Source organism: Vanessa cardui, chromosome 7 (genome assembly GCF_905220365.1).
Source record: "Vanessa cardui chromosome 7, ilVanCard2.1, whole genome shotgun sequence".
NCBI lineage: Eukaryota > Metazoa > Arthropoda > Insecta > Lepidoptera > Nymphalidae > Vanessa > Vanessa cardui.
The window spans coordinates 11,189,954-11,214,305 of record NC_061129.1 but is presented as its reverse complement, the minus strand read 5'-3'; the positions used below and the strand labels follow the sequence as shown (position 1 = coordinate 11,214,305).

The 24,352-nt window shown below is 33.0% G+C and overlaps 1 protein-coding gene across 1 annotated transcript in view; it reads left to right on the top strand.

The window, feature by feature from the left end:
* Nucleotides 1-16,419: 16,419 nt before the first annotated feature.
* LOC124531434 overlaps nucleotides 16,420-24,352 on the top strand; it is a 44,844-nt gene continuing 36,911 nt past the window's right edge. Inside the window, exons 1-2 of the mRNA XM_047106019.1 lie at nucleotides 16,420-16,538; nucleotides 23,763-23,892. Coding sequence (XP_046961975.1) covers nucleotides 16,488-16,538; nucleotides 23,763-23,892 — 181 coding nt within the window. The 5' untranslated portion in view covers nucleotides 16,420-16,487. The remainder of the gene's footprint in view (nucleotides 16,539-23,762; nucleotides 23,893-24,352) is intronic.

Below are 24,352 nucleotides of genomic sequence, written 5' to 3'. Positions count from 1 at the left end.
ACTCTGATGCGACTGTGATATTCATGCCCAGCATCTCATATAATTTTAAAAATGGTTGCCGTTACAGGATACAGTCGCGGAGATGTAAATAAAATGGTAAGGTGACTATGTAATTTTGTCCATATATGTCATTTTGTCCGTATTTCCCTTAATAAAACAAATCCTTCATTTGTTTACATCGAATATTTATTATAGTGTGAATATGATGTCTAACACTTGGAAATATTTGCAAGCAACACTACACACAACACAAACTACATAAACATGTTGTTCGATCAGTGTTACTGTATAAAAAAATAGCTCACAAAGTATGTGATTATGTAGGAATTGAATTGATTATAGTATTTTATTGTAAATGGTTTATTAATTATTTGCTTGAGGATTATATGTTTGAAGTTATGTTACGTTATATTCCATGGATCCACCAACTAATTCCATTGAATCGTTTTTTATTACACAATATTTGTTGAGTAATTTGTTTGTATTTAACGTAATCCATCTGAAAAAGAACAATACAAATATGTTACTTCTTTGAAATATTTTACAATACAATATTTAGCATTTAATCCGAAACTTTGCGACGTGTGTGTAACACCTGTTTCTGTTCCCCGGTTGGGTATAGCGTAATTTTATATAACGGCTTATATATTTATGTATATGAACCTTTAACAATAGAAAAGCTACCTAAGCTAAGCCTAGTACTGCATAATTCTGTAGACGTATTCTGTATAAAGAAAGTTAAATCTCACTGCAAAATTCGATCGTTAAATGTTAGACATTTTTAACTTTGCCGTTTTGTAAATTCCATTAAAATACATTGGTAAAAAAGGCATAATATTCGATACAAGATTTTGTAGACGATAAAAAAGCTTGAAATTAATACCTGTTGACTTCCAGGCAGGATACATTACATACATATATAATTGTATTTAACTAATATGATTGTATTTTTTAAACGTTGATATAGAGTAATTACTGAGTTTGTTGCCGGTTCTTCTCGGTAGATTCTACTTTCCAAACCGGTGGTAGCTTCACTTAATTGTTAAATGACGATTCAGAAGTGCTTATTCTTATACTTTACAGAATCAAGTTTATTTTGATTTTAGAATGAGACTTATCAAATTGAATAGATGTATAGACTGTAAAGTATAAGTTGGCGTTACTGTGGCAGCACCTGCTACACACTTTGTTTTGCCACGTTTTTGTTTATTTTACCAATATCTCCGTAGAAAATAATTCTCTACGTCTCATTTTTAATAGATTTTGGGTAAGTTTTCTTAAATAGGGTAAATAAAAAAAATTAAATATAAATGAACAAAAAAAAATTAGTACATTTTTTTGCCACACGCCAGCTTACACTTGACGCGCTATATAAAACTTTACATACACGTTATACATGTCAATATGACGTATTAGAGATCGGTTGTCAAAATCTATAAATATAAAAATGAATTGCTGTTCGTTAGTCACGCTAAAACTCCAGAACGGCTGGACCGATTTGGCTAATTTTGGTCTTGAATTATTTGTGGAAGTCCAGGGAAGGTTTAGAAGGTGAGTAAGTATGATAAAAATGCTAGCAATATAATAAAAACAACGACTTTGTTTTTCCTTAGAAATAGATTTAATAGAGAATTATCATTGATTTTCTATGATTATCGATGTTAGACAATAAAACATTGATGTTTTAAAATTGATTTTGCATTATTTAAAACATCATTACATCTTTTTTTCGAATCTATATATATAAAAATAAGTGGCATTTTTCTATGTCACTTTATAACTCAAGAACGGGTTCACCTATCCAAACTAAATTTTCAGGGTTTGTTCGGACTATTTAGTAGATGGTTTATGTGAAGTTTGCACAAAATCGATCGAATGGTTCTTCATTTATTACATTTTTTGTAACAAATGAATTCAATAAATGGCGAAAATTGTACTGTCAAATTAAAAGTAAGTATTAATTGAAAATGAGTACTCATCCACCAATTTCAATTGATAAAACGTCTTATTCTAATTTATTAATTCCAAAAAAATACTTAAAAGTACATCGTTTATTTTCATGTTTAAATATACAGAAAAAAGTTTGTGCCTTTAATTTTTATTCATATCGACTGATGGTTCGTCCACAAGCACAAAATTATGTCTCGAGATGTGGTAAAGTATATCATCAGTACATCGTTGGTATGTATGCCAAAATAGAAACTGAATGCCTTAATTTTAATCGTTTCAACCAAGCAAAATTACGATCCGAAGAATTTATTTATTTGCAAGATGCGATAGCGAATGTTGCTAATGTAAATAATATCGGGCGATTGACTATATTGCCATCTTCGTTTATTGGTTGCCCATGGCATATGAACGAATATGCACAAGACGCAATTTCTTATGTACGAAAATTGTTCGACCGGATCTGTTACATGTGATCCTCAGTAAGATGATATTAAAACAATTTATTTGAAGAACAGTCGACATGACATAAGAGCACGTGTTTTTCGGCAAAAATTGAAAGCACTTATGGATTTAATTGTAGAATTATGTATATTTGGAGAGGTGCGTTGCAATATGTACTCCATTGAATGGCAAAAAAGGAGATTTCCACATGCACATTGCATATGTATTAATTTGGCTGATACATAAAATAACTCCGGGTCAAATCTATAATGTTATCATAGCTGAAATTTTTTTTTTTTTTTTTTTTTTTTTTTTTTTTTTTTTTTTTTATGGTATAGGTTGGCGGACGAGCATATGGGCCACCTGATGGTAAGTGGTCACCATCACCCATAGACAATGACGCTGTGAGAAATATTAACTATCCCTTACATCGTCACTGCGCCACCAACCTTGGGAACTAAGATGTTATGTCCCTTGTGCCTGTAGTTACACTGGCTCACTCACCCTTCAAACCGGAACACAACAATACTGACTACTGTTATTTGGCGGTAGAATAACTGATGAGTGGGTGGTACCTACCCAGACGGGCTCGCACAAAGCCCTACCACCAAGTATAGATAATTAATAATTCCCGATCAAACTCTTGATCCAGAGGTATTTCACGTTGTCATTAAAAATATAATACATGGTCCATGCGGTGAGCTACGTATGAGTTCGTTACATCTATTTCTCAAATTTCTTTTAGTTGGAAAAAAACGCCGATGTTATCAATTAACATCGATGTTTAGAGCTTCTTAAACATGTTAGTTAGTTATTGATGTCATTATCAGCTCCATAATCATATTTTTGTAACATGGGTAATCCTTACATTGTCAAACATTTGATGTTGCCCCCGTTATTCAGAAATCAAATTGAAAGAATAGTTATATCTTTATAACTACATATTAATTCACAGGAGGTACCAAAAGAACCTTAATTTTAACTAACTTCAGTTGTTTACTGTCTATCAGATCATTTTTATGTACATAGATTGTTTGATAAATCTTAAATTTTGTCAGAAAATCAAAGTCATCGACATAGCTCACCAGATTAGTAAGCTGAAATGGCAGTGCGCTGGCCATATTTGTCGCAAAACCGATAACCGTTGGGGAAAAAGTGTTCTAGAGTGGAGACCGCGTCTCGGCAAACGTAGTGTAGGACATCCTCGGGCACGGTGGAGCGACGACTTACGCAAGAAGGCTGGCAGGAGCTGGATGCGAGTAGCCTAAGAACGATCACAGTGACGTGCAATGGAAAAGCCTATGTCCAGTAGTGGACGAAAATGGGCTGATTGATTGATTGAAGTTTTGTCACATATTACATTTATGAACGTAACCATAATATTTGACATTTGACAACCAATAAACAGATCGATCCTTTATCGTCTATCGATTCGTCTTATGACAAAGAGTGCATCCTATTATCCCCCTACATATTATTATATTCTTTGCTTCTATCTTTGTGAGTTGACGGTTACCGCTACGTAACAGTGATATTTCAAGTTACTTGCTCTATTTTTTTAAACTTTAGCTATAGTGTGTGTGTGTGTGTGTCCCACCACCAGATCCCTTACGCTCTTTAGTTTCTGGAATGGGAAATGATTCTAAGCATTTCTTAGCCAACATTCAAAAATATAACAGTTGTTTCCACATGACATCATTTGGCGCAACACATATGGTTCAGGACAATTTTATGCCCACTTTCAAGGTATTATAACGCAATACTTTTTTATTATATTAAAGTTTGTAATGGAATATGTATCAGAAATATTTATTTAACAAATCTTTAAAAAAATGAATTATATATTCGCTACGTGCGATGGTTTCTATGCACATCACATTTGGACTAAGTTAAGCATTTCGATTATGGCAGTACGAAGTTTGCCGGGTCAGCTAGTATATAATAATAATGAGCTGCAAGGAACTAGATTCTTTAGATGAATCCGCATTGCTAGTAGATACTAATATGATCGCGTTAAAGAAAAACAATGTTGCAGCTTTGTTATCCTTTGGAAATATAAGTTTTTTTTCAGTATAATTTTATCTCAAAATAAAGATGAAAGAAAGCGTAGGAAACTGTTAAAGCAAAATAAAATAGCACCGGAAAAAGAGTCATTCGTCTGATTGAATTCTAACGTGGTTTAGGCAGGCTAATGACTTGTACTTTTGTAAATCGTTTCGGTCTCGAGCCTCAACTTATACAACTTATACAACATTGTAACCCTTTTTCATAAAATATAGCCTCAGTAACAGTTATGTTACATCTGAACATTCATTTTTTCGGTAGTGTAACGTGACTTTACAACTTTGTCTTTGAGAAATTTGAGTGCATTCATATTTAATTTATTTGTGAGTACGTTGTTATCAAATAAAAGTTTGTGGTTATATTTATTATTTAAGTAATATAATTATTGCGATTCAACGGAAAAAATATTTTTAATTCATATTTGTATATATTTAAGGACTTAATTGTAATGATTCTCTTGAGGGAATATTTTTATATAATTAGGTTTTATGTATAAATATTTTTTCAGGGGAGTTAGATTGCGGTTTAAATATATATATAATGTAGTAAAAGTAAAGTAACAGCCTGTACATTTGCCACTGCTGAGATAAGGCCTTCTCTTCCATTAAGAAGAGGGTTTGGAACATATATAACCACGCTGTTCCAATGCGGGTTGGTGGAATGCATATGTGGCAGAATTTCGATGAAATTTGTCACATGCAGGTTTCCTCACGATGTTTTCCTTCACCGCCGAGCATGAGATGAATTATAAAACCCGCAATTATCGGTGCAGATGCACGCGTTCTAAACACTGGGCCATCTCAGGTCTACTTGTATATGCTCGATTCCAACCATAACGGGAAAAAAGCCAATAAAAAAACATTTGACAGCAAATTGATGCGGTATTATTGGTCGAGAGCTTGATTAATCTATGAAAATCAATATGGATTTGCGAAAACATGGCGTTTAAACGTCGACGGAACTGTTATCGGAATTTTGAGAGTAAACCTAATGTTTCTTTATCTTTTTTCCTACTTTCATTGGAATAAGCTATACGTACATATTTTTTACCGACTTCATATAAAATTATTTTTGTCATTTGCTCTGATTGCAATAGGATAGACAAGCTTTACTGGCAATAAGTTCTACCTAAATCCATGTAACACAATTCTGTTTAAAATCTGGCTATATTAGGTATGGAAATAATAATAATTTTATATAAATCGAAATATAGTTGCACTTTTTGTGGCTGTTTAGTTTGTGTTGTGGCTGGATATAAGACCGCAGATTCCGTGATTCTGGCCTTAAGCCTCTTGCTAGGCCGATAAAAAGGGAGAGTCATTTGCGGTTGTAAAATTCTATTCCTCTGAGTGAGAGTCTGGAAGTGGGAAGAACGTATAACCGTTAGGACTGCATCTAAACTCTCTCTGATGGTAATGGATTTTCCATCTCATTGAATTATGAGAGTCCACCTATTTTTATGCACACACTTGTGCATTACAATATGTGGTCTGTGGATAGTCTTCCTTGCGATTGCAGCTGTGGCCAGAATTGGTCAGAAGGTGAACATTACATAGTTTCTAAGAAGTTAATAATTTCGTTTTAAATTATACCCATGGATTCAGAACTACAGACGCAAAAATGATTTAAATACTTATATTTATAGTACGAGTTGGCCGATATAGACTGATGGTGAAATACATTACGGGTATTTTTAAGGTATGTTTATATAAGTCGAGATGGCCCAGTGGTTAGAACGCGTGCATCCGATGACTGCGGGTTCAAATCCAGGCAAGCACCGCTGATTCATGTGCTTAATTTGTCTTCATAATTTAGCTCAGCGGTGAAGGAAACCTGCATGTGATATTACATGTGTATTCCACCAACCCGCATTGGAACAGCGTGGTGGAATATGTTCCGAACCTTCCCCTCAAAGGCAGGGAGGCCTTTAGCCCAGCAGTGGGAAATTACAGGCTGTTGTTGTTATTATTTATATGTGAGGCATGTGTTTGTTTAGGTTAACTCAATATTCAACTAAACTATTCAAAGTCTATAAATATCATATACTTGCCTGTTAAAATACGATACGTTTGTTAGAATAGCGAAGTTATTTCTTTGTTTGCTGTCAGTTCCAGACGATAATATACCGACCAATAAGTCTTCAAATATTGCCCCACCGCCGTTATCACTAAGCCGATGTTCCTATAAAAAATTTACATAAAATATCACTCTACACGAATAAATGAAGCCCACCGAACCGGGAACGTATGATCTTTGCTGGAGGGTGAATACATCGCTGTACATATGAACCTATGAGTTGGTAATAGAAGTTACAAAAAACTATTTCGTGATCTTAAGTAACAATAACGAATGTTACAATTCCTTGTAGCAATTTATTTCATATAAACATAGAAATTCGATATTTATAACTCATATTGATAGGAATGTGTATATAAACGTTTATAAGAGTTAAAATACATGTAATCAACTTTAAATCATTTTCGAATGTGTAAACAAAGTTTTTTGAAATATTATTAAATAGTAATTGTTATATATACATACATATATGTAATATAATAAAATAGCTTACTAAATTATACTTAGCGCAGTAATTTGAAGGAGTTATTAATTCGCCATAATGTGTTTGACAGACTTTTCTATCAATTATTAACATTTCGGACCGCAATATTACGTTCAAATATTTAGCTGGCAAATCCTGAAATAGATTAAAAAGGGATAAATTAGATAATATAAATTTACAATAGCAATATGCAGCTTAGAACAAGTAAAATAGGGATTTCTATAAACCGTTTATTTTAAAATAAACAACAAATACAAATATAATTTCGTTTCTTTTTCTATTAACCATCCCGAGTGCATAAAGTTAATAGTGCACTGTGTAACTAACTTCTTAGCACCTCATTATCTTAATCGAATCATTAGATCGAAACATTAGGAACGCACAGATTATAAATATACGAACATTTATTTTAGTCCTCTAGAACATTATTACACCCAAGAATGCTGCATTTACTGGTATAAGTTTTATGCATATGTTTTAGCTATGGGTTAAAAAAAACGAAGAAAACGTACACAAATATTTCAAACATTTACAATTTAGTAGTCAATAAGTTATTTAATCTGAGGTTTGAGCGCCATCTCTAAGTTCTTTAAGGAACTACAGTGTATTTTGAAAAAACTTAACACAATGTAGCTGAACCAAGGACATATATTTTCAGGCGCTACACACGCAATAAATGAAATGCCTACGCATAGATGGCGCCGCTAGTTTAGTAGATATAAACGTAAGCTAAAAATTGTAATATAAGAATTAACTCACTATACCACCCCATCCAGTCACAACAACTTGGGCGCCAACACGTACAGCTATTTCTGGCTCTACAAGAACCGTTTTAATAACACCATTCCCAAAAACGACATGTTCCTGTTCAAAAATAAATCAAAAAAATACTCTCACGTATACATTCTTTGAGCTTCAAATTTAATGACTCGCAATAAATGCAGTTCATTAATATAGTTTACCTTCAGTATCAACAATGCTATGTCGTTGTCTAAGCTGCTTAAATGTTTGTAATATTCATGGATCTTACACTCTACGACGGAAATTATTTGCCTAGAAAAAAAGGATTGATTAAATGTTAATACTGTTTATATTTACAAAAACATTCTTTATTTATTTAATTTGGTAGAAAAACTTGCAAATGAACTATCTGATAGTTAGTGGTCACCATCCATACACATGGACACTTTTTACTATGTTAACCATCCCTACCATTGTCAAGCTTTGGCACAAAGCAATTTCTATTTTGCCTATGTAACAGTGACTGAAGCTATAGATTGCAAAAATAAAACGCAACAGTGCTTCAACAAAATTAAAGCTGAATAAATGAATTTTATTTTATACCGGTGAAAGAGCTTCATGCGCCTTTGCGTTCATGGTATGCAATATTTCGATGCGTCAGCTTTATTATGTTAGAAACAGTAGTCTATTCGAAATATGTCGAACATTCCAAGATAACAAGTGAACTTGGAATTGTTAAAAAATATATTTATTATATCTTTATATATCATTAGCTAAAGTTATTTTTGTTAATTAATTGTTGAAAGATAACTCTTGATATTAATTAATAACGTTCTTCTTCATTCAAATTAAGCAAAGAATATATAAAGAGATACTGTAATGAAAATTAAAGTTATCACAATGTTCCCGGATCCAGCATATTCTGCTGAGCGAGTTAAAATTCGCGCTAATATTTTCTTTTTTTATAATCTTGCCCTCTCCAAAAACCGTAAAGACAACAATATCATGATTCCTTTTAGACTTTTCCACGAGGACGAATAAGTTTTATTACCTAAATTAGACAAAAACGAGTTAAATCGTTAGTGTCAACGGGGTTAAGACGTCACTCATCCAGTAATAGGTAAAGTTACAAACTGTTAAACTGCATGAAAATTTGACAAGGATAGCTGGTTAGACAGCACTAATCAATAATTTCACTAGTTCACTAGTAACATCTTGATTTCAGTTTAGTGATAATATAATATAGTTCTTGACAGTTGAACTTAGTATTCCGAATTAGAATGTTTGATATTGATGTTGCTTTATTATTATATAAATATATGATCCGAGGTGACCCAATGGTGAACAATGCATTTTAACTGATAATTAATGATTCAAACTTAGGCAAGCACCACTGAATTTTCATGTGCTTAATTCGGTCGGTCGGACGGTCAAGGAAATCATCGTGAATAAACCTGCACTTGACTAATTAACTTTGACACATGACTATCCACCAACCCGCATTGGAGCAGCGTGGTGGAATATGCCCCAAACTTTCTCCTCAAAGGGACAGGAGGCCTTAGCCCAGCAATGGGAAATTTACAGGCTGTTGATGATGATGTTCACTTAAAGCTTTGAATTAAATTTATTATGATTCAATATACAGCATGAATTCTAATCCCAATACTAAGAATATTATTAGACTTTTAACTGTAGAAGTAGAAAAAGTGATTACCAGTATAATTTTGTAGTTACCCATTTCCGGTTGTGGTATTGGAACCCACTTTTACTATAACTGGCTCGTTTTTCCTCTTCACTAGGCAGCTGGCCGCGGTGATTACGACTTTGCTTCCAATGAGGCTTCCAGAACAGTATTTCGAGCCGTATACTATAATTACGTGATGAGGTACGTCGTTTATATAAACGACTGGATTACTGTTGTAATTTAAATATGCATAGGGTAGTATTTCACGTTCCGGTATGAAACGGTAAGGTGCTGCTGTTGGCAATAAGAGCAACAATGATAGCCTGGAACAGAATCAAAAGGACTTCATATACAGAAAAATATTTTGTTATTCCATACAAAACAAAGTAATTAAGGACGTTTTTGCTGTTGTGCAATTAGAGAATGGAATTTTTTACTTTGCACACTCGCCCCTGCAAATGATTTAATTATATAAGTTAGAAGAGATATAAGTTAAAATTCAAGACTTAAATAAAACTCAATTTAATTTTAAAACCCGCTGAAAGCATGGTATTATACATTTTGTGTTTGCTATGAGATTCCGTTAAACAATTTCTTTTCAAAGACGTTCTTCTTTCTTTAAGTTTCTTGACTTGACTTGTGTAAGTCATAGACCTCTCATTATTGATAAGTTAATTTTACAATTTTGATACGCTACATTAAAAAATATTCCTTAAGTTTCATGAAACGAAACATTCCACATTGAAATATATATGTATATAATGTATGTGATGTTGTCTCATATTTATTTATTATATATATGTCATCACCGTTTCATTGTAAACACGTTATAATCTCACAATTGTAAATTGTCGAAAGGTTGTGAACATTTATTGAACATACTCGTATAATAAAATATATACAAGTTTTATAGTTCATAATATTTCGCATAGATTAGGTTACATTTTTTTTAATAATTTAATTGAAATATACCGCGCGTCAAGCATGTTAATTTACGTTATTTGTTATTTTTTATATTGATGTATACTTTTATCCAGTAAATATTGTTACAGCTCATAATTATTTAAGTTAATTTATAATATATTATTTTGTTTGTATAGTCTGTGCCGTCTCTAATTGTACTGTACCGTGTGTAGAGTTATTTATATAACATGGCTGTGGAATGGTATTTTAGTTTTTTATTATTTTCTCAAAACATCTGCATGTTGTGCACGTCTGCAATGCAGTTAATATTACTGTCGACGTAGAGATGTTAATAAAATAGAACAGCTTTTATATTTAAATGGCTTACTTATTTACTATTATTCACATTAATGTTTATCTAAATTAATGTAGTAAATGGGTAAGTTACTATGACTGTCTGTTTTTTGTTTCATGATTTAAACACTAAATTGAATATTATGAAATCGGGAATGAAGCATGAAGGACACAGGTTCTTCCCTGGTATGATGTTCGTAATTTTTAGGTATAAAAAGTTTGTTCCTTTTATACCTAAAAATTACGAACTTCGCCCATCTAAAACGCAGGCGAAGCCGTGAGCGAAAATTAGTAATTTCAATTAAGGATTTGGAATTCCCGTATAAATAATGTAGCGAAATCAATATTTAGGCCATTGGCGATGAATAGATGATAACGATGAATCATATTTTTAAAACCAATTCAGATAAAAATAAAACTTACATTATTCAGTTCAATTTAATTTATCTCCGTTCGAGCTAGAAACATTATAAAGTCCACTTCTAACGACCAGATTAGGTAATAAAACTACGCGAACTATAAACAAAGAAATTGCTATCAGCGTCATAAAGCGGTCGCGTTATTGTGTATTAAAGCCTTCATCATACCTCGTCTGTGCAACCGATACGGAGTTATTGTTGTAACGGAAAATATTTATTACAATTTTTATCAGTCATTTTTATACCTACGAGGAAATCTCTAGCTCTTATTACGCAGGTAATAAGGTATATATTTCTAAGTCTATCAGTTAACCGAGTGAAAAAGTTGGTTAGACTCTACACATCCTATAAACGCGTGGAATTGCCGTGTATCGCAAAGGTGGCAGGGCCTTACCTACAATATCTACGGGTTGATATTCATGTCACGTTTGGGGAGAAAAGTCGGAGGAATGGATTTACTTTGGCACTTTGATATGAAAGGAACGGTGTGTAATCACACAGTGGATAGACATTCACTTAAGCGTATTGAAATGTACTATTTATAACAACTAAGGAATACGTATTGTGATACCTTTGTCTAAAGTAAAGAATGTCTTTGACATATTTCAGTTTTAGTTAATGTAAACGATATAAAATAATGTCGCCGTTTATTTTTGTCTTTATTACTATTAAACCACATGAAGGATTTTCAAAAGGTTTTCACTAATAGAGAAGAGATAATTGATGAAAGTTACTTTATCTAATTGGAAATATTATTTTATTATTATTACTATGGTTTTTTTATGCAAAAAAAAAACTATTCTCGCATGCTGACAGCACTGGTTAAATATTAGGGAATACATCAAAACAAATAATTACAAAATTGAAGATTTTAAAACCCACAGAATACCTTTTTTTTAAAGCAGGGATAATCTTCATAGATATCCGACTCCTGGGGGGATGTCGGATTATGTGAGATCGCAGGGTTTTTAGTGAGTATATCACTAAAAACCCTGCGATGGCCGCCATCAGCACGGAAACGGAGAGGCTGTGGGATCGCTTTCGCCGCAAGTCCGCTGCCCCATCCACGCGCTCGTGGCTGGCGGAGCCCGACTCAGGAGGGCGAAGAATGGTCTCGCCCTCCCCGCACCCCTCGCTGGTGCGTACACTGGCAGTCCGGGGCCATAACCAGGCTGTCGTCCTCCTCTCGGCCGTATGAAACGGATGGGTGAGACCCCCATCTCACGCACCCACGGCTGGAGGGAATGCCCTATTTATTCCACCCCGGGCAAAGGGGCTTGGAGGCCGGGAGGACTACCCGTGAGTCGTCTCCACCGGGCGGGATCGAGCCTCTTCCGAGCCCGTTCCGCAATCTCCTTTTGGACCATAACGGTCTTACAGAAGGACACTACGGCCTCCCACGCCGATTCCCTGCGTAGCATCGCCGACACGACTGCCCGCAGGGAGAGATTTCGCCCAATTTCCTGGACCAAAACCTGCTTCGCCACGGTACACGCGGGACACGCCCCCAGCGTAAGCTGGGCAGTATCTTGGTCCGCGCCGCAATGGTGACAAACCGCCGTTGCTTCGCGTCCAATCTTACACAGGTCAACACCTGCGTAAGTCGGAAACAGAGTCGGATTTAAAGTTGTAAAGGCCCTGGGGCCACAAAGCAGTGGAGGCCCTAGACCAACAGGAGCGTGGAGACCCCAATAATTATATTATGGACTATTAAACGTTTTTATTTTAATCAGTAAGCTATGATTCATTTACATGTATAGGTAACTTTTAAAACATTAAGTAGTAAGATTATTATAATCTGACTATGTCTCGGTATTTGTTAACTCGCTGAAAAGTGTTGCCCCCACTCATGTGGAGGCCCCAGGTCAGTTGCCAGGTTGCCCTCCTCTAAATACGGCCCTGGTCGGAAGGTGACTGGTCGCACCCACAGAATACCTAGTTCCCTATAAGAATTATATCTATGTTGTAGGGGTTGTAAGTACTCATTGTAACTAATTTTATATGTATATGTTAAATATTTAGTAGTATAAAACTACAGTTTATATGCTAAACCATTTTCTCCATTAATTCAATTAATTGTTAATCTTTATCTAGATTAATATATTGGTTAACTACAGATTTAATATTGATTTAAATTGTCTTTTACATATATTATTCAAACGCATAGTTATTTTACTTTGTCACTGATTTCAAATAACTAATACTCCCAAAAAATCGTTCACTTTCGAACATACGGTTGGAAACTAGCTGAAACAACAAACTTTTAACATTGGCAGTTTAAATTACCCAAAGTAGTTTGGCCCATACAAACTCAGAGATGAATGTTCATACAAATCAAAACTTATATATTTATTTAGGTATTAGTGTTTCGAGATTCGGAGAACACCGCAAGTGAATATACTTCTGCTATTGAAGTATTACAGGAAATTTGTTTTGCTACGTTCACTCAAACTAAATGAACACATAAACTTCTACAATTTACTTCGAACTTTTTATTTCTAATAACACTATTTTCATCATATACATAAACCATGGTACAATTCAGATTAAATTAGTAGGCCATGAAGCGATATAGAAAGACAAGGCTAAATTATAATACATAGAACCTTAGTTCATAATAAAGTAGTGTTAGTTGGGTAAGCAAGCGACATAATATATCAGGAAACCCAGACAAAACGTTTTTTCGCTAAGCTATCTATAAAAACATTTTTTAATTACATTGTAATAATAAATAAGACAATACAAAGGGAACCTTTGGCTTACAACAACAACAACAGCCTGTAAATTCCCACTGCTGGGCTAAAGGCCTCCTCTCCCTTTGAGGAGAAGGTTTGGAACATATTCCACCACGCTGTTCCAATGCGGGTTGGTGGAATACACATGTGGCAGAATTTCTATGAAATTTGTCACATGCAGGTTTCCTCACAATGTTTTCCTTCACCTCTGAGCACGAGATGAATTATTAAGACAAATTAAGTACATAAATCAGCGGTGCTTGCCTGGGTTTGAACCCACAATCATCGGTTAAGATGCACTCGTTCTAACCACTGGGCCATCTCGACTCTTCGGCTTATTTTAAGGTAATTTAAGTTCAAATATTATTTTAACGAATATTTTTGGTAATCGATACGCGCCAATCGTGATGCAATCTCTCCGTCGCTCTGGTGCCTAATATATCAGAGCGGGACGAACTCAATGGAACTTTGACACTTTTGTCGCAAACACAAGGAAAGGTGTGAGGTTTTCGCGCGGCATATTTATCAGTGACGCCCAATCGAGCAAGGTCAACGACGTATATCCGACTCACAACAAATTGCATTCACGCGAAGCCGGGCCGTGTCGCCAATATGCGAATCAAATAAAAAGGGAAAGTATTATGTAGGTTGTGTTGAAAATGAGATTCGGCACTTCCAGATTAATGTTTTTGTATATAATCTTATATATTCTTTTGCGATTTTTATTATTTTGAAGTACGATTAATAAAAAAAAAGATTTCTAATCATTTATCTTCATGCGACTTCACTAATTTAACACCATTGAATGTGTGGTAATTTTTCTAAGAAATTCTATACATAATTATATATGTATCAAATTATTATATTTATAATTATCAAGGTTGAAATATATGTTTAAAAAATGAATTTATATAAAGCTTAAACTAATATTGTACGCGACTAAAATATCAATAAAATAAATAAAAACAGTTGCTCCGTCAGTCCATCGGTCCATGGTTATGGGATGAATTGATTATTTAATTATATGTGCGTATCGTTTATTCTTTACATATCAGAATCGAATGAAGTTATACATTCGTAGTTATTCAGCGCCGACCAATCAATTTACTACGCTCTGCAATGCGTCAATTTTATATTTTTTATATTTCAATTTAACGAGATGGATACAGCAGTACACGAGCGCTTTGAATCACGAAACAGAAATGAAAAGAAGCTAAAGCTTTAAATCTCATCCGTCTATTCGATTTTTAAAAACGTTATTCAAATCTTAAAGTTTCAAGTTGGTTTCACTTTTGTTTAATCCTTATTTCTAAATAAGAGTTTATTTGATTGAAAAGAAAGATTTTGCCATTTTTTTTTATTATAATTTTATTACTTGACTATTATTTCACAATTCATTTACACTACAATTATTTTTTTTATTTTTTTTTAATAAATTTTTTTATTGTGTTAATATAATCTCATAACCTTGAATAATCTTCAGCGAAAACCCTCAAACAATAAGTATGTATTTAAAATACTTGATATGGGTTTAACAGATTAGTGACACTAAGGATATCAAATTGTTTTATTTTCAACTACATATAAACTTTAATTTGTACCTTTGTAATTCAACTACTATCCCAATGATTGCTACGTTAGTAAAGATGGATTTAAAAGATTCCTTAAATAACACAGTGTATTTGTTTAGTGGCTATTTTTAGTTTGTGGTTCCATTACGTTACTTGTCTTTTGCTTCCGTCCTTGGATCTGTTCTACATTTTTCATTTACAGAGCAATTTCTACAATAAATATGTCGTAGCAGATTCTACAAAAATATTTTAAATTAATGTTAGTAGATTATCATATTGTAATTCACATGTACTGAGATTTACATCGTCAAAATTATACTATAATTTTTAATTTCTCCATAGAGTATGCATTTGTGACCGGCGACGCTATAACCATTATCTTGCAACCCCATTAGGGTTTCTTTATAGTCGTTTTCTTCGGAGTATTTGTCATTTTATAGCTGACTCACATTACTGGTCAGCAAGTCGCAGAAAATGGGATCCTAACCTTTGTAGCGGTGACGTGACATTGTGTTCATGTTGATAAAATCTTGAAAACTCTCCATGAGGCCTCTGTGTCTCAGATAATGTTCGTTTAAAGTTGATTTTTATTTAATAAGAAGTTATATTTAATGTCAACTGATATTGGTCATTGTTTTAACCTAATAGTCTTATCAAACATTCTTAAATATTTTTATATTTTTCATTGGTATTATTAAAAATAATGCAACTTATGTACTATGTTGTTGTATAAAATTACATACAAAAAAACATCAACCCTATTCTCTAAACAAGAATATTTTTTTATTCATTTTAATCTGATTAAAATTTTATTCAACTCGTTTAAGAATAATTCCGCATAATCCTAACCCTGACCCCTACGAACAAAACACAGTAAGTATAAGTAAAACAAAAGTAGGTAATCCTTGTTGTCGGTTATTTGTTTATATAAAGTGCGGCGGGGCCCGAGACGATGGCGCGGCACGCAAGCCGTAGCGCACGATGCCGCGGCAGTCACGCGAAGGCGGCTGACCTCTACGGTGGTCGCTACATTGCTACGTCAGTACTACGCGCTACGGCTACGTAATGTGGTGTTTTCTACTTTTGACTCTGTTCGTCACAGTCCAAGGACGCGCGGTAAGAATGACTTTCTTATTCTTACAAAACAACGACTGAAATCGAAAATCACATGCTTAAATATTTATGTTAGATGGTTTTTCTTTTTTAACATTAGTATTGTGATTATTTTCTGCGATAACTAAATTCTATTGGTTAAATAAAAGGTTCCATTTATGTTTAAAACATCAAGACATTAATTCTTTGCATTCGCTCAAAGCGAACCTAACTTTCTACCGTCTCCAGTTGAATTCGCCTGTAGACGTAATTTATCACTTCGGTGAATTTAACGTTTCTTATCTCTTTGTGTGAATTTTAAATAATCTTATATTTAAGCTAGAAAAATTATTTTGATGAAAATTTAGTAAGTTTCTTTAATGACTTTAAAAAATATATTATATTTGTAAGTTTTTTCTTTAATTACTTAAAAGAAATTACTACAAAAATGATATTCTTTTATTGTTTATTAAGTTTTAGTTATACTTTTTTTTGTATTCTTTTTTTAAATATGTGAGTGTTGTTTAAATGTGTTAAATAAAACTAAATAATTCTCATATCCTAATTTCAATAAATCTTATTCTGTTGTTGTGGTCTGTTCACACTATAACGTTTGGTCTGAGTATAGAATTAAGTAGGTATGCGATATTTTTATCACAGGATTAACATAAAAGATAAATGTTTCATCCTTATCTACGTAGCCTATTAATAATATTTTTCTATTCCAGTAAATTTCCATCTATAAATATGGAAAATAATAATATCATGCGTACAATTAATACATTAATGTTATGTGCGGTGTGTAACAATTTGTTTAAGCATTATATTGAAGTAAATAAATAATCTTTATAAATTTATAAAAAGGATTTAAAGAATATACAAGGAATCTTAATGAAAAAAATATACAGAGACGTACAAGTTATAGCAAAAAACCAAAAAATATCCTCGGGCTATTATAATTCTTTGGGCTATTAACAATAATTCATAACGTTAATATATTTACTTACTTGGTGGTAGGGCTTTGTGCTAGCCCGTCTGGGTAGGTACCACCCACTCATCAGTTATTCTTCCGCCAAATAACAGTACTCAGTATTGTTGTGTTTCGGTTTGAAGGGTGAGTGAGCCAGTGTAACTACAGGCACAAGGGACATACCATCTTAGTTCCCAAGGTTGGTGGCACATTGACGATTTAAGGAATAGTTAATATTTCTTACAGCGTCATTGTCTATGGGTGATGGTGACCACTTACCATCAGGTGGCCCATATGCTCGACCGCCAACCTATAATATAAAAAAAAAATTAATAAGAATATTGTATATGTTTGTACATTTGTGATTTCTGCAACTATGATGTTAAAAATTACAAATAAAGTTAAGGGACATTGTAAAATATATATGTATGCCTGTCTTGTATTGTATGTATATGTTAAAAAATTCATGAATCTGCTTATGAAAAAGATAAACCCTAAATGAAATACAATACAAAAACAATGATCTATCCATTTTGTAGTAACAATAGACTTGACAGTGCTCTTAGGACCAGAGACGGCCTTCTTAAAGTACAAAGGAGTGTATCAAGTGTCGCGATATGATTTAATTAAAATATAATTTAAATCTTTAATTTGGAATTATGTAACACCTTATTCTATGATAAATTCAATTAATTATCTGTATGATTGTTATTATGAATAATTTAACAATAGGGAATATTTCCATATTTTAGTTTTCTTTTTTATGTTATTTATGAATAAAATATTTAAAAGGTTTTTAAAAATAAAATGAATAAAAAGATATTGTTGAGTAAAATAACGAAAAATATATTCAGCGTCTACTCATTATCACTGCATAGTTTAAAACATTACTTCCCGTTTACTTAGATTTTTTTCTAAGTGCCGCAACGGTTTTTAATGATTCAATAAATAGAGTGACTCAAAAATAAGGTTTGACCATAGTACTTGTATCGTAACGCCCGTCCTTACGTAATGTCTTAATGTGAAAAATAAAAATCGATGATATTTGTTAATGCACGCGGATGATTAAACCAAGAGGGGCGCACGTTTGCAAACGAAAATATGTACATTTTTAGCGAGTTTAGAAACTGTCTCAAAATAAATCTTATATCTTAGAAATCGTTTATCGCGTTAAATTTTTGCAGGATACCACTGCTGTTCCAAATCGCAAAACTTTAGCGCATACATTTTTTTTCCTAGGTGAGGTGACAAATAAATTAAACTGTAAAGGTTTTCATATATTTAAGATTTTAAATTAACATGGTTATTTTTATTATTAAAGTTATTGCAATAAATGAAAATTATTAATTTTGGGATATTTACCACGTTTTTTTACATGTAAATAATTGATTTGATACTTCTAATATTATCAACATCTACCGGCAAACTTCAGTCTCGTGAACAAGACATTCGTAGATAATGTCTACCCGCAAACTTCAATCTCGTGAACAAGACATTCGTAGATAGTATCGAAATATCAAGCTCCACCGAACAAAAATAAAAAACATAGTAAATATCCCGAAATTAATAATTTTCATTTATTGTTGTGCATTTTTTAATCCTACAATAAAAATGATCTACAAAGGATAAACGTTTCCAATGGACTCCAATTAGGACTTTCTCTAATGTGTTATTATTTGAAGTCATTCTCTAAAATCACTTTTATAAACGATTAAATTCCTTGACTATTATCAAATATTAATTTATGTTTCCTATAAAATCAATTATATCATATTAAAAAATTAAAACTACCCAGCTTCTTTTAAATCAATTAACTGATTGTGATGCGGTTTTCACTAATCGAAACAGCGCTCGGTAAACGAACAAGATTTTTTTGTCATTATTTGTAAATATTTCGTACGAATTGGCTGAACTGTGACGGTGTTTTCTCACAACAAATTGTTTTCGTACGCTTACATGGCTAACGCTCGCTTTACCTGAGGAGATAAATCAAAACAATTTTCTAGACGTTTTTACGATAAGCTATTTACATAGGCCATATTTTCCATTTCATTATAAATCTTTATTCAGATAAAATTGAAGATTGTCTTTGCATTATATCATTCAAAACGTTTTAGAGGATAGCCAATAATAAAATTTGTACAGTTTCTTACTTGCAATCAAAAAAATCGTTTGCTGTAAAATTTTTTTGAGCTCTCAAGTTATTTTCTTTTTTCAGTAGAATCTGAGTAGTTAGAACTATAAGCTTTCGTTCTATTTTGATTCGTGTTTAAAAACAAATTTATTAGTAAACCATTTTTTTATATTATTCATATTTAGCTTACATAAGTATTTCAGTAAAGATATTTATGTCTTAAATATCTAAATAAATAAACGCCTAACAATAAAGTTATGCAGCTATTTAGTGTTTTCTTGCCAAGAACATTTGTCATTATATTTATTAAAAAAATTACCCCCTTGAGTATCCAGGGCGAGCCGCATAATGTTCAATAAATCTTGTCCAGTGAAATATAAAGCAAATTAATCGAGGACTATTCATCGAAATTTAAATCATGGTTAAGAAATTAATTGCGAATAAAGGGGAAATCGCGAAAATCGAAAATTTTCTTTTATGTTTCCACTTGTAGATTATTATTCTTCTTTGACTTTACCGATTAACATTTCTTATTTCAATTTAATCCTTTGTTTCTCCCTTCAGACTGAACGAATAATATACAACAACTTATTTAAAGATTAAGTGAGCCAGTGTAACTGCAGTCACAAGAGACACAACATCTTAGTTTTCATGGTGGGTGGCGCGTTGGATAAAAGGAATCGTTACTGTTTGCAAGACAACCTACCCAGATAATAATAAATACCTTAATTAATAAACTAATTCTCATTGAGGATTGGAATTTTTTCCTCGTCGCTGCTCCAATGCGAGTTTGTGGTTACACGTGTCCTATAATTTCAATGTAAAAAGATACGTGCAGGTTTTTCTTATTGCCATGCATGAGATGAATTATAAAAACAAATTATAAATAAAAAATGCTCGTGCTAATTGACTTTAGCAATGCTTTCAATGCAGTAGACCATGACCTCCTTCTTGCATTTCTTTCCCATGCTAACTTGTCAGACCCTACCGTTGAATGGTTTTCTTCTTATCTTCGAGGGCGCCGGCAATCCACACGCATTGGTCAGCTACAATCTGATTGGTGCGAAGTGAGTGCCGGCGTTCCTCAAGGCGGCATATTATCTCCTCTGTTATTTTCTGTTTTTATAAACGCCATCACTAAAATTTTAACTTCGCACTACCACCTGTATGCCGATGACTTGCAGCTCTACGAACACTCTACTGTCAATGATCTTGCCGCGGCCATTAACTCCCTAAATGACAATCTCCACCGCATTTCTCTTTGGTCCGCTAAATATGGTATCACTGTCAATCCATCCAAGTGTCAAGCCATCATTATAGGCAGCGGGAGACAGTTAGCTAAATTAGATGTTCTGACTCTGCCCAACCTACGATATAATAATATACCAATAGAGTTCAGCAGCAGTGTTAAAGACCTCGGCATTATCATTGACAGTAAACTCAGTTGGGGGGAACATGTTAAAGAAGTTTCTCGTAGGTTTTACGCCACTATGCATTCCATGATGCGTTTAAAAAACTTTTTGCCTATGGAAACTAAAATCCAGCTTGTTACTACCCTCTTGGTCCCAATTCTTGATTACGGTGACTCCTGTTATCTAGATCTGTCGGAAGAACACCTACATAAACTTAATCGTCTCCTTAACTCTGGCATTCGGTTTATCTTTAGCTTACACAAATTCGACCACGTTTCTCGTTTTAGGAAACAGTTACACTGGCTTCCTATACGAGAACGTAGATATACTCGGCTTCTATGTCTTCTCTACTCTATTCTTACTGACCCTAATGCTCCCACTTACTTATCCTCTAAATTTTCTCTTCTTTCCTCTACTCATAATAAGCCCCTACGATCCTCTCAATTCCTTACCCTTTTCATACCTTCCCATAAATCTGGCTTTGTTTCCAACTCTTTCTCTCTAGTTGCAGCCCGGCTTTGGAACACTTTGCCTGATTATATTCGTAGAGCTCCATCGCGCGATTCCTTCAAGCGCCAAGTAAAACAATTTTATCTGTCGTCTGTCAACACTGTGTGATGTATTTTCATCAATATTTTTATCATAATTGGATTCATATATATATATATGTATATATATATATTTATGTATATATGTTAAATAATTATGTACTTATATATTATGTATCTGTTTGTGTATATTTATGTATATTATGTATATGTATATTTATGTATAACATCGCAATGTATTGTATTATTAATATATATATTTATTATTATTACAAGCATCTATTGCTATGTATATATTTTAAAATTTTCTTTTACTTCTGTGCACACCCTACTGACTACTCTCCTACACTATTCTGGGTTGGCTGGCAGAAAATGCTGTTATAGCGTTAAGTCCGCCCTTTGTACTTGTTTTTGTGCAATAAAGAATAATAAAAAAAAAATAAAAAAAAAAAAAAATCAACAGTGAAATATCAATTTATTCGCTTAACTTTTTAAAATCATCGTCAATTGATTCAACGTAACTAGCACTTATCCAATGTACAGCAAAGGAAATACAAGAGAGCAGGAGTGATTATTTGAATCAGCAAGTCAAATACGAGCGCGAGAGAATAGCTGGTTAATTACGTTATCAGCACAGCTTGTCTCGGTATCTATGCAAACTGTAGGAGTTAGACACAGTTGACTATCGATTCCCATCTTGCATGTACAAAGTTATTTTATTGGTGGGAACCGTACACTGTTTTGCGTTTAATGCATATGCAAAATGTTTGTTATGTAACATATAAGATTTTGAAACTATATGTTACTGAAGAACAGTAAATTTATTTACAGCTTATAATAATTTTATATTGATATCTTACAGCTTTTACATCTTTAAGATATACCGACCATACCAATTTATATTTAAATTTAAAATTGACGACCTCCGTAGTGGAGTAGTGTGTACACCGGTTTTAATACGGTACGCCACTTCGAGGTCCCGGGTTCGAGTATCGGCCGAGTCGATGTAGAAAACGTTTATTAGTTTTCTGTTGTCTTGGGTCTAGGTACTTGTGGTCCCGTCGTTATATGTGCTTCAGCTCCTTACATTGGGATCAGAGTAATGTATGTGATGTTGTCCAATATTTATTAATTTACTATTCATTAAATGTTAAAAAAAAGGAGATTAAATATATTGTAGTTATAAATGACGACAAACAAATACTTTATATACGCGAACTTGTAGAAGAGTTTACCCTTATAATTAACAAGTTCAACATGTCACATATACCATATAGTTTTCACAGCTAGCTTTCTAATTTATTTTAAGCAATCACCGCTGCAGAGTTTAATTAACTACCAAAATTGATGAATAAATTCAATTATGATTAGTCATTACATACAACAAAACAATATATCGTGCACAGCTTAAAAAGTCACATCACTAAACGTAAAGGCATTATAAAAATAACATAATGAATTTATTTGTATTACAATGTAACTAGGTAGGATATGATTTACTTACGTTGGATCTATTCATCACTTCGTTTTCTTTAAGCCATTGAGTAAAGCGTGAAATGTTAGACGTGATTTAATAAGGCAATTCACATTACAAAAGGAATACCGATCTTAATGGAATCATACCCTATTAATACCTATCGGAATAGGGGCAAATGAAACAGATGACGTCGAATAGGAAATTACTTCCAACGGTGTCGATTTGATAAAGCTTCGAGATTCCGAGCCAATTCAAACTTTAATAAAAGTTTGAGTATACGGAGTGTAGTTCATTAACAATGCAGCTAGTGCATTCCGGCTTCAATTTTATCTTGCTACGTATACAAGTTTTAGTACAAGTATTTCGGTAACGAATTTCATTCTGCGTGGAATTCTACGGATGTTGCTTTTTCCGGGATTGCATAGTTTTAAGAAAACAAAACAATTGTCTTGCGTATAATTGTATGCAAATGAAAATTAAATTTAAGATAAAATTTAAGAGCTTAGATGCCCGACTGGTAACATGTTTTTTAACTAAAATTTTGGTTGAATTCGTTATAACTTAATAACTGAATTTTATGATAGAATAGAATTAATTGAAAATATTCGTTTGTGTAATAATAAAATATAAAATATGAAATGCCCAGTTGTGGCATTTACTGTTGTTTAAATGTTTTGATTTTATTATGTTTGGTTTTCTGTAAACAGGTAAACATCAGTAACACATGGGTGCTACCGGAGGAGGGCTTCCCCGTGTTCTACCGCTACTTCAGAGATCGCATCTCGTGGTACGAGGCTGATGCGGTCTGCCAGTTCCACCATGCGAACCTCGTCACAGGTAGGTGCAAAAACTCCTCTTCAAATCTTAAGTTTTTTTTTATATTTAAACTTCTTTCAACGATATGTATTTTAATTTTTGTGTTTGTTTAATTGTAGTTCAATACTAATACTATGCGAAGTTATGTTGAAATTAAACAGTTAGCTTTCCACAATAATAGAGTATATTGGTTTATGAACAAAATAATATATAAGTTAGCTAACTACCTAAAGAATGCAAAAATTTTTTTTGATTTATCATCTTTTCAGCAAAAACAAAATACGTAAAATTAATTTGATCTTTGCGATTTAACTTAAGAGAAGTATTATTTATAGTAAGTATTTTAGGAAAAAGGTGTCTTTAAAATGGCAAGTTATAATGACCAATTGGTTTTAAAATATTTCATAACATAAAATCAGCGTCGACCTAATCATCCGACATAACAATTAAAAATATATAATTGTAAAAAACATTTGTAATT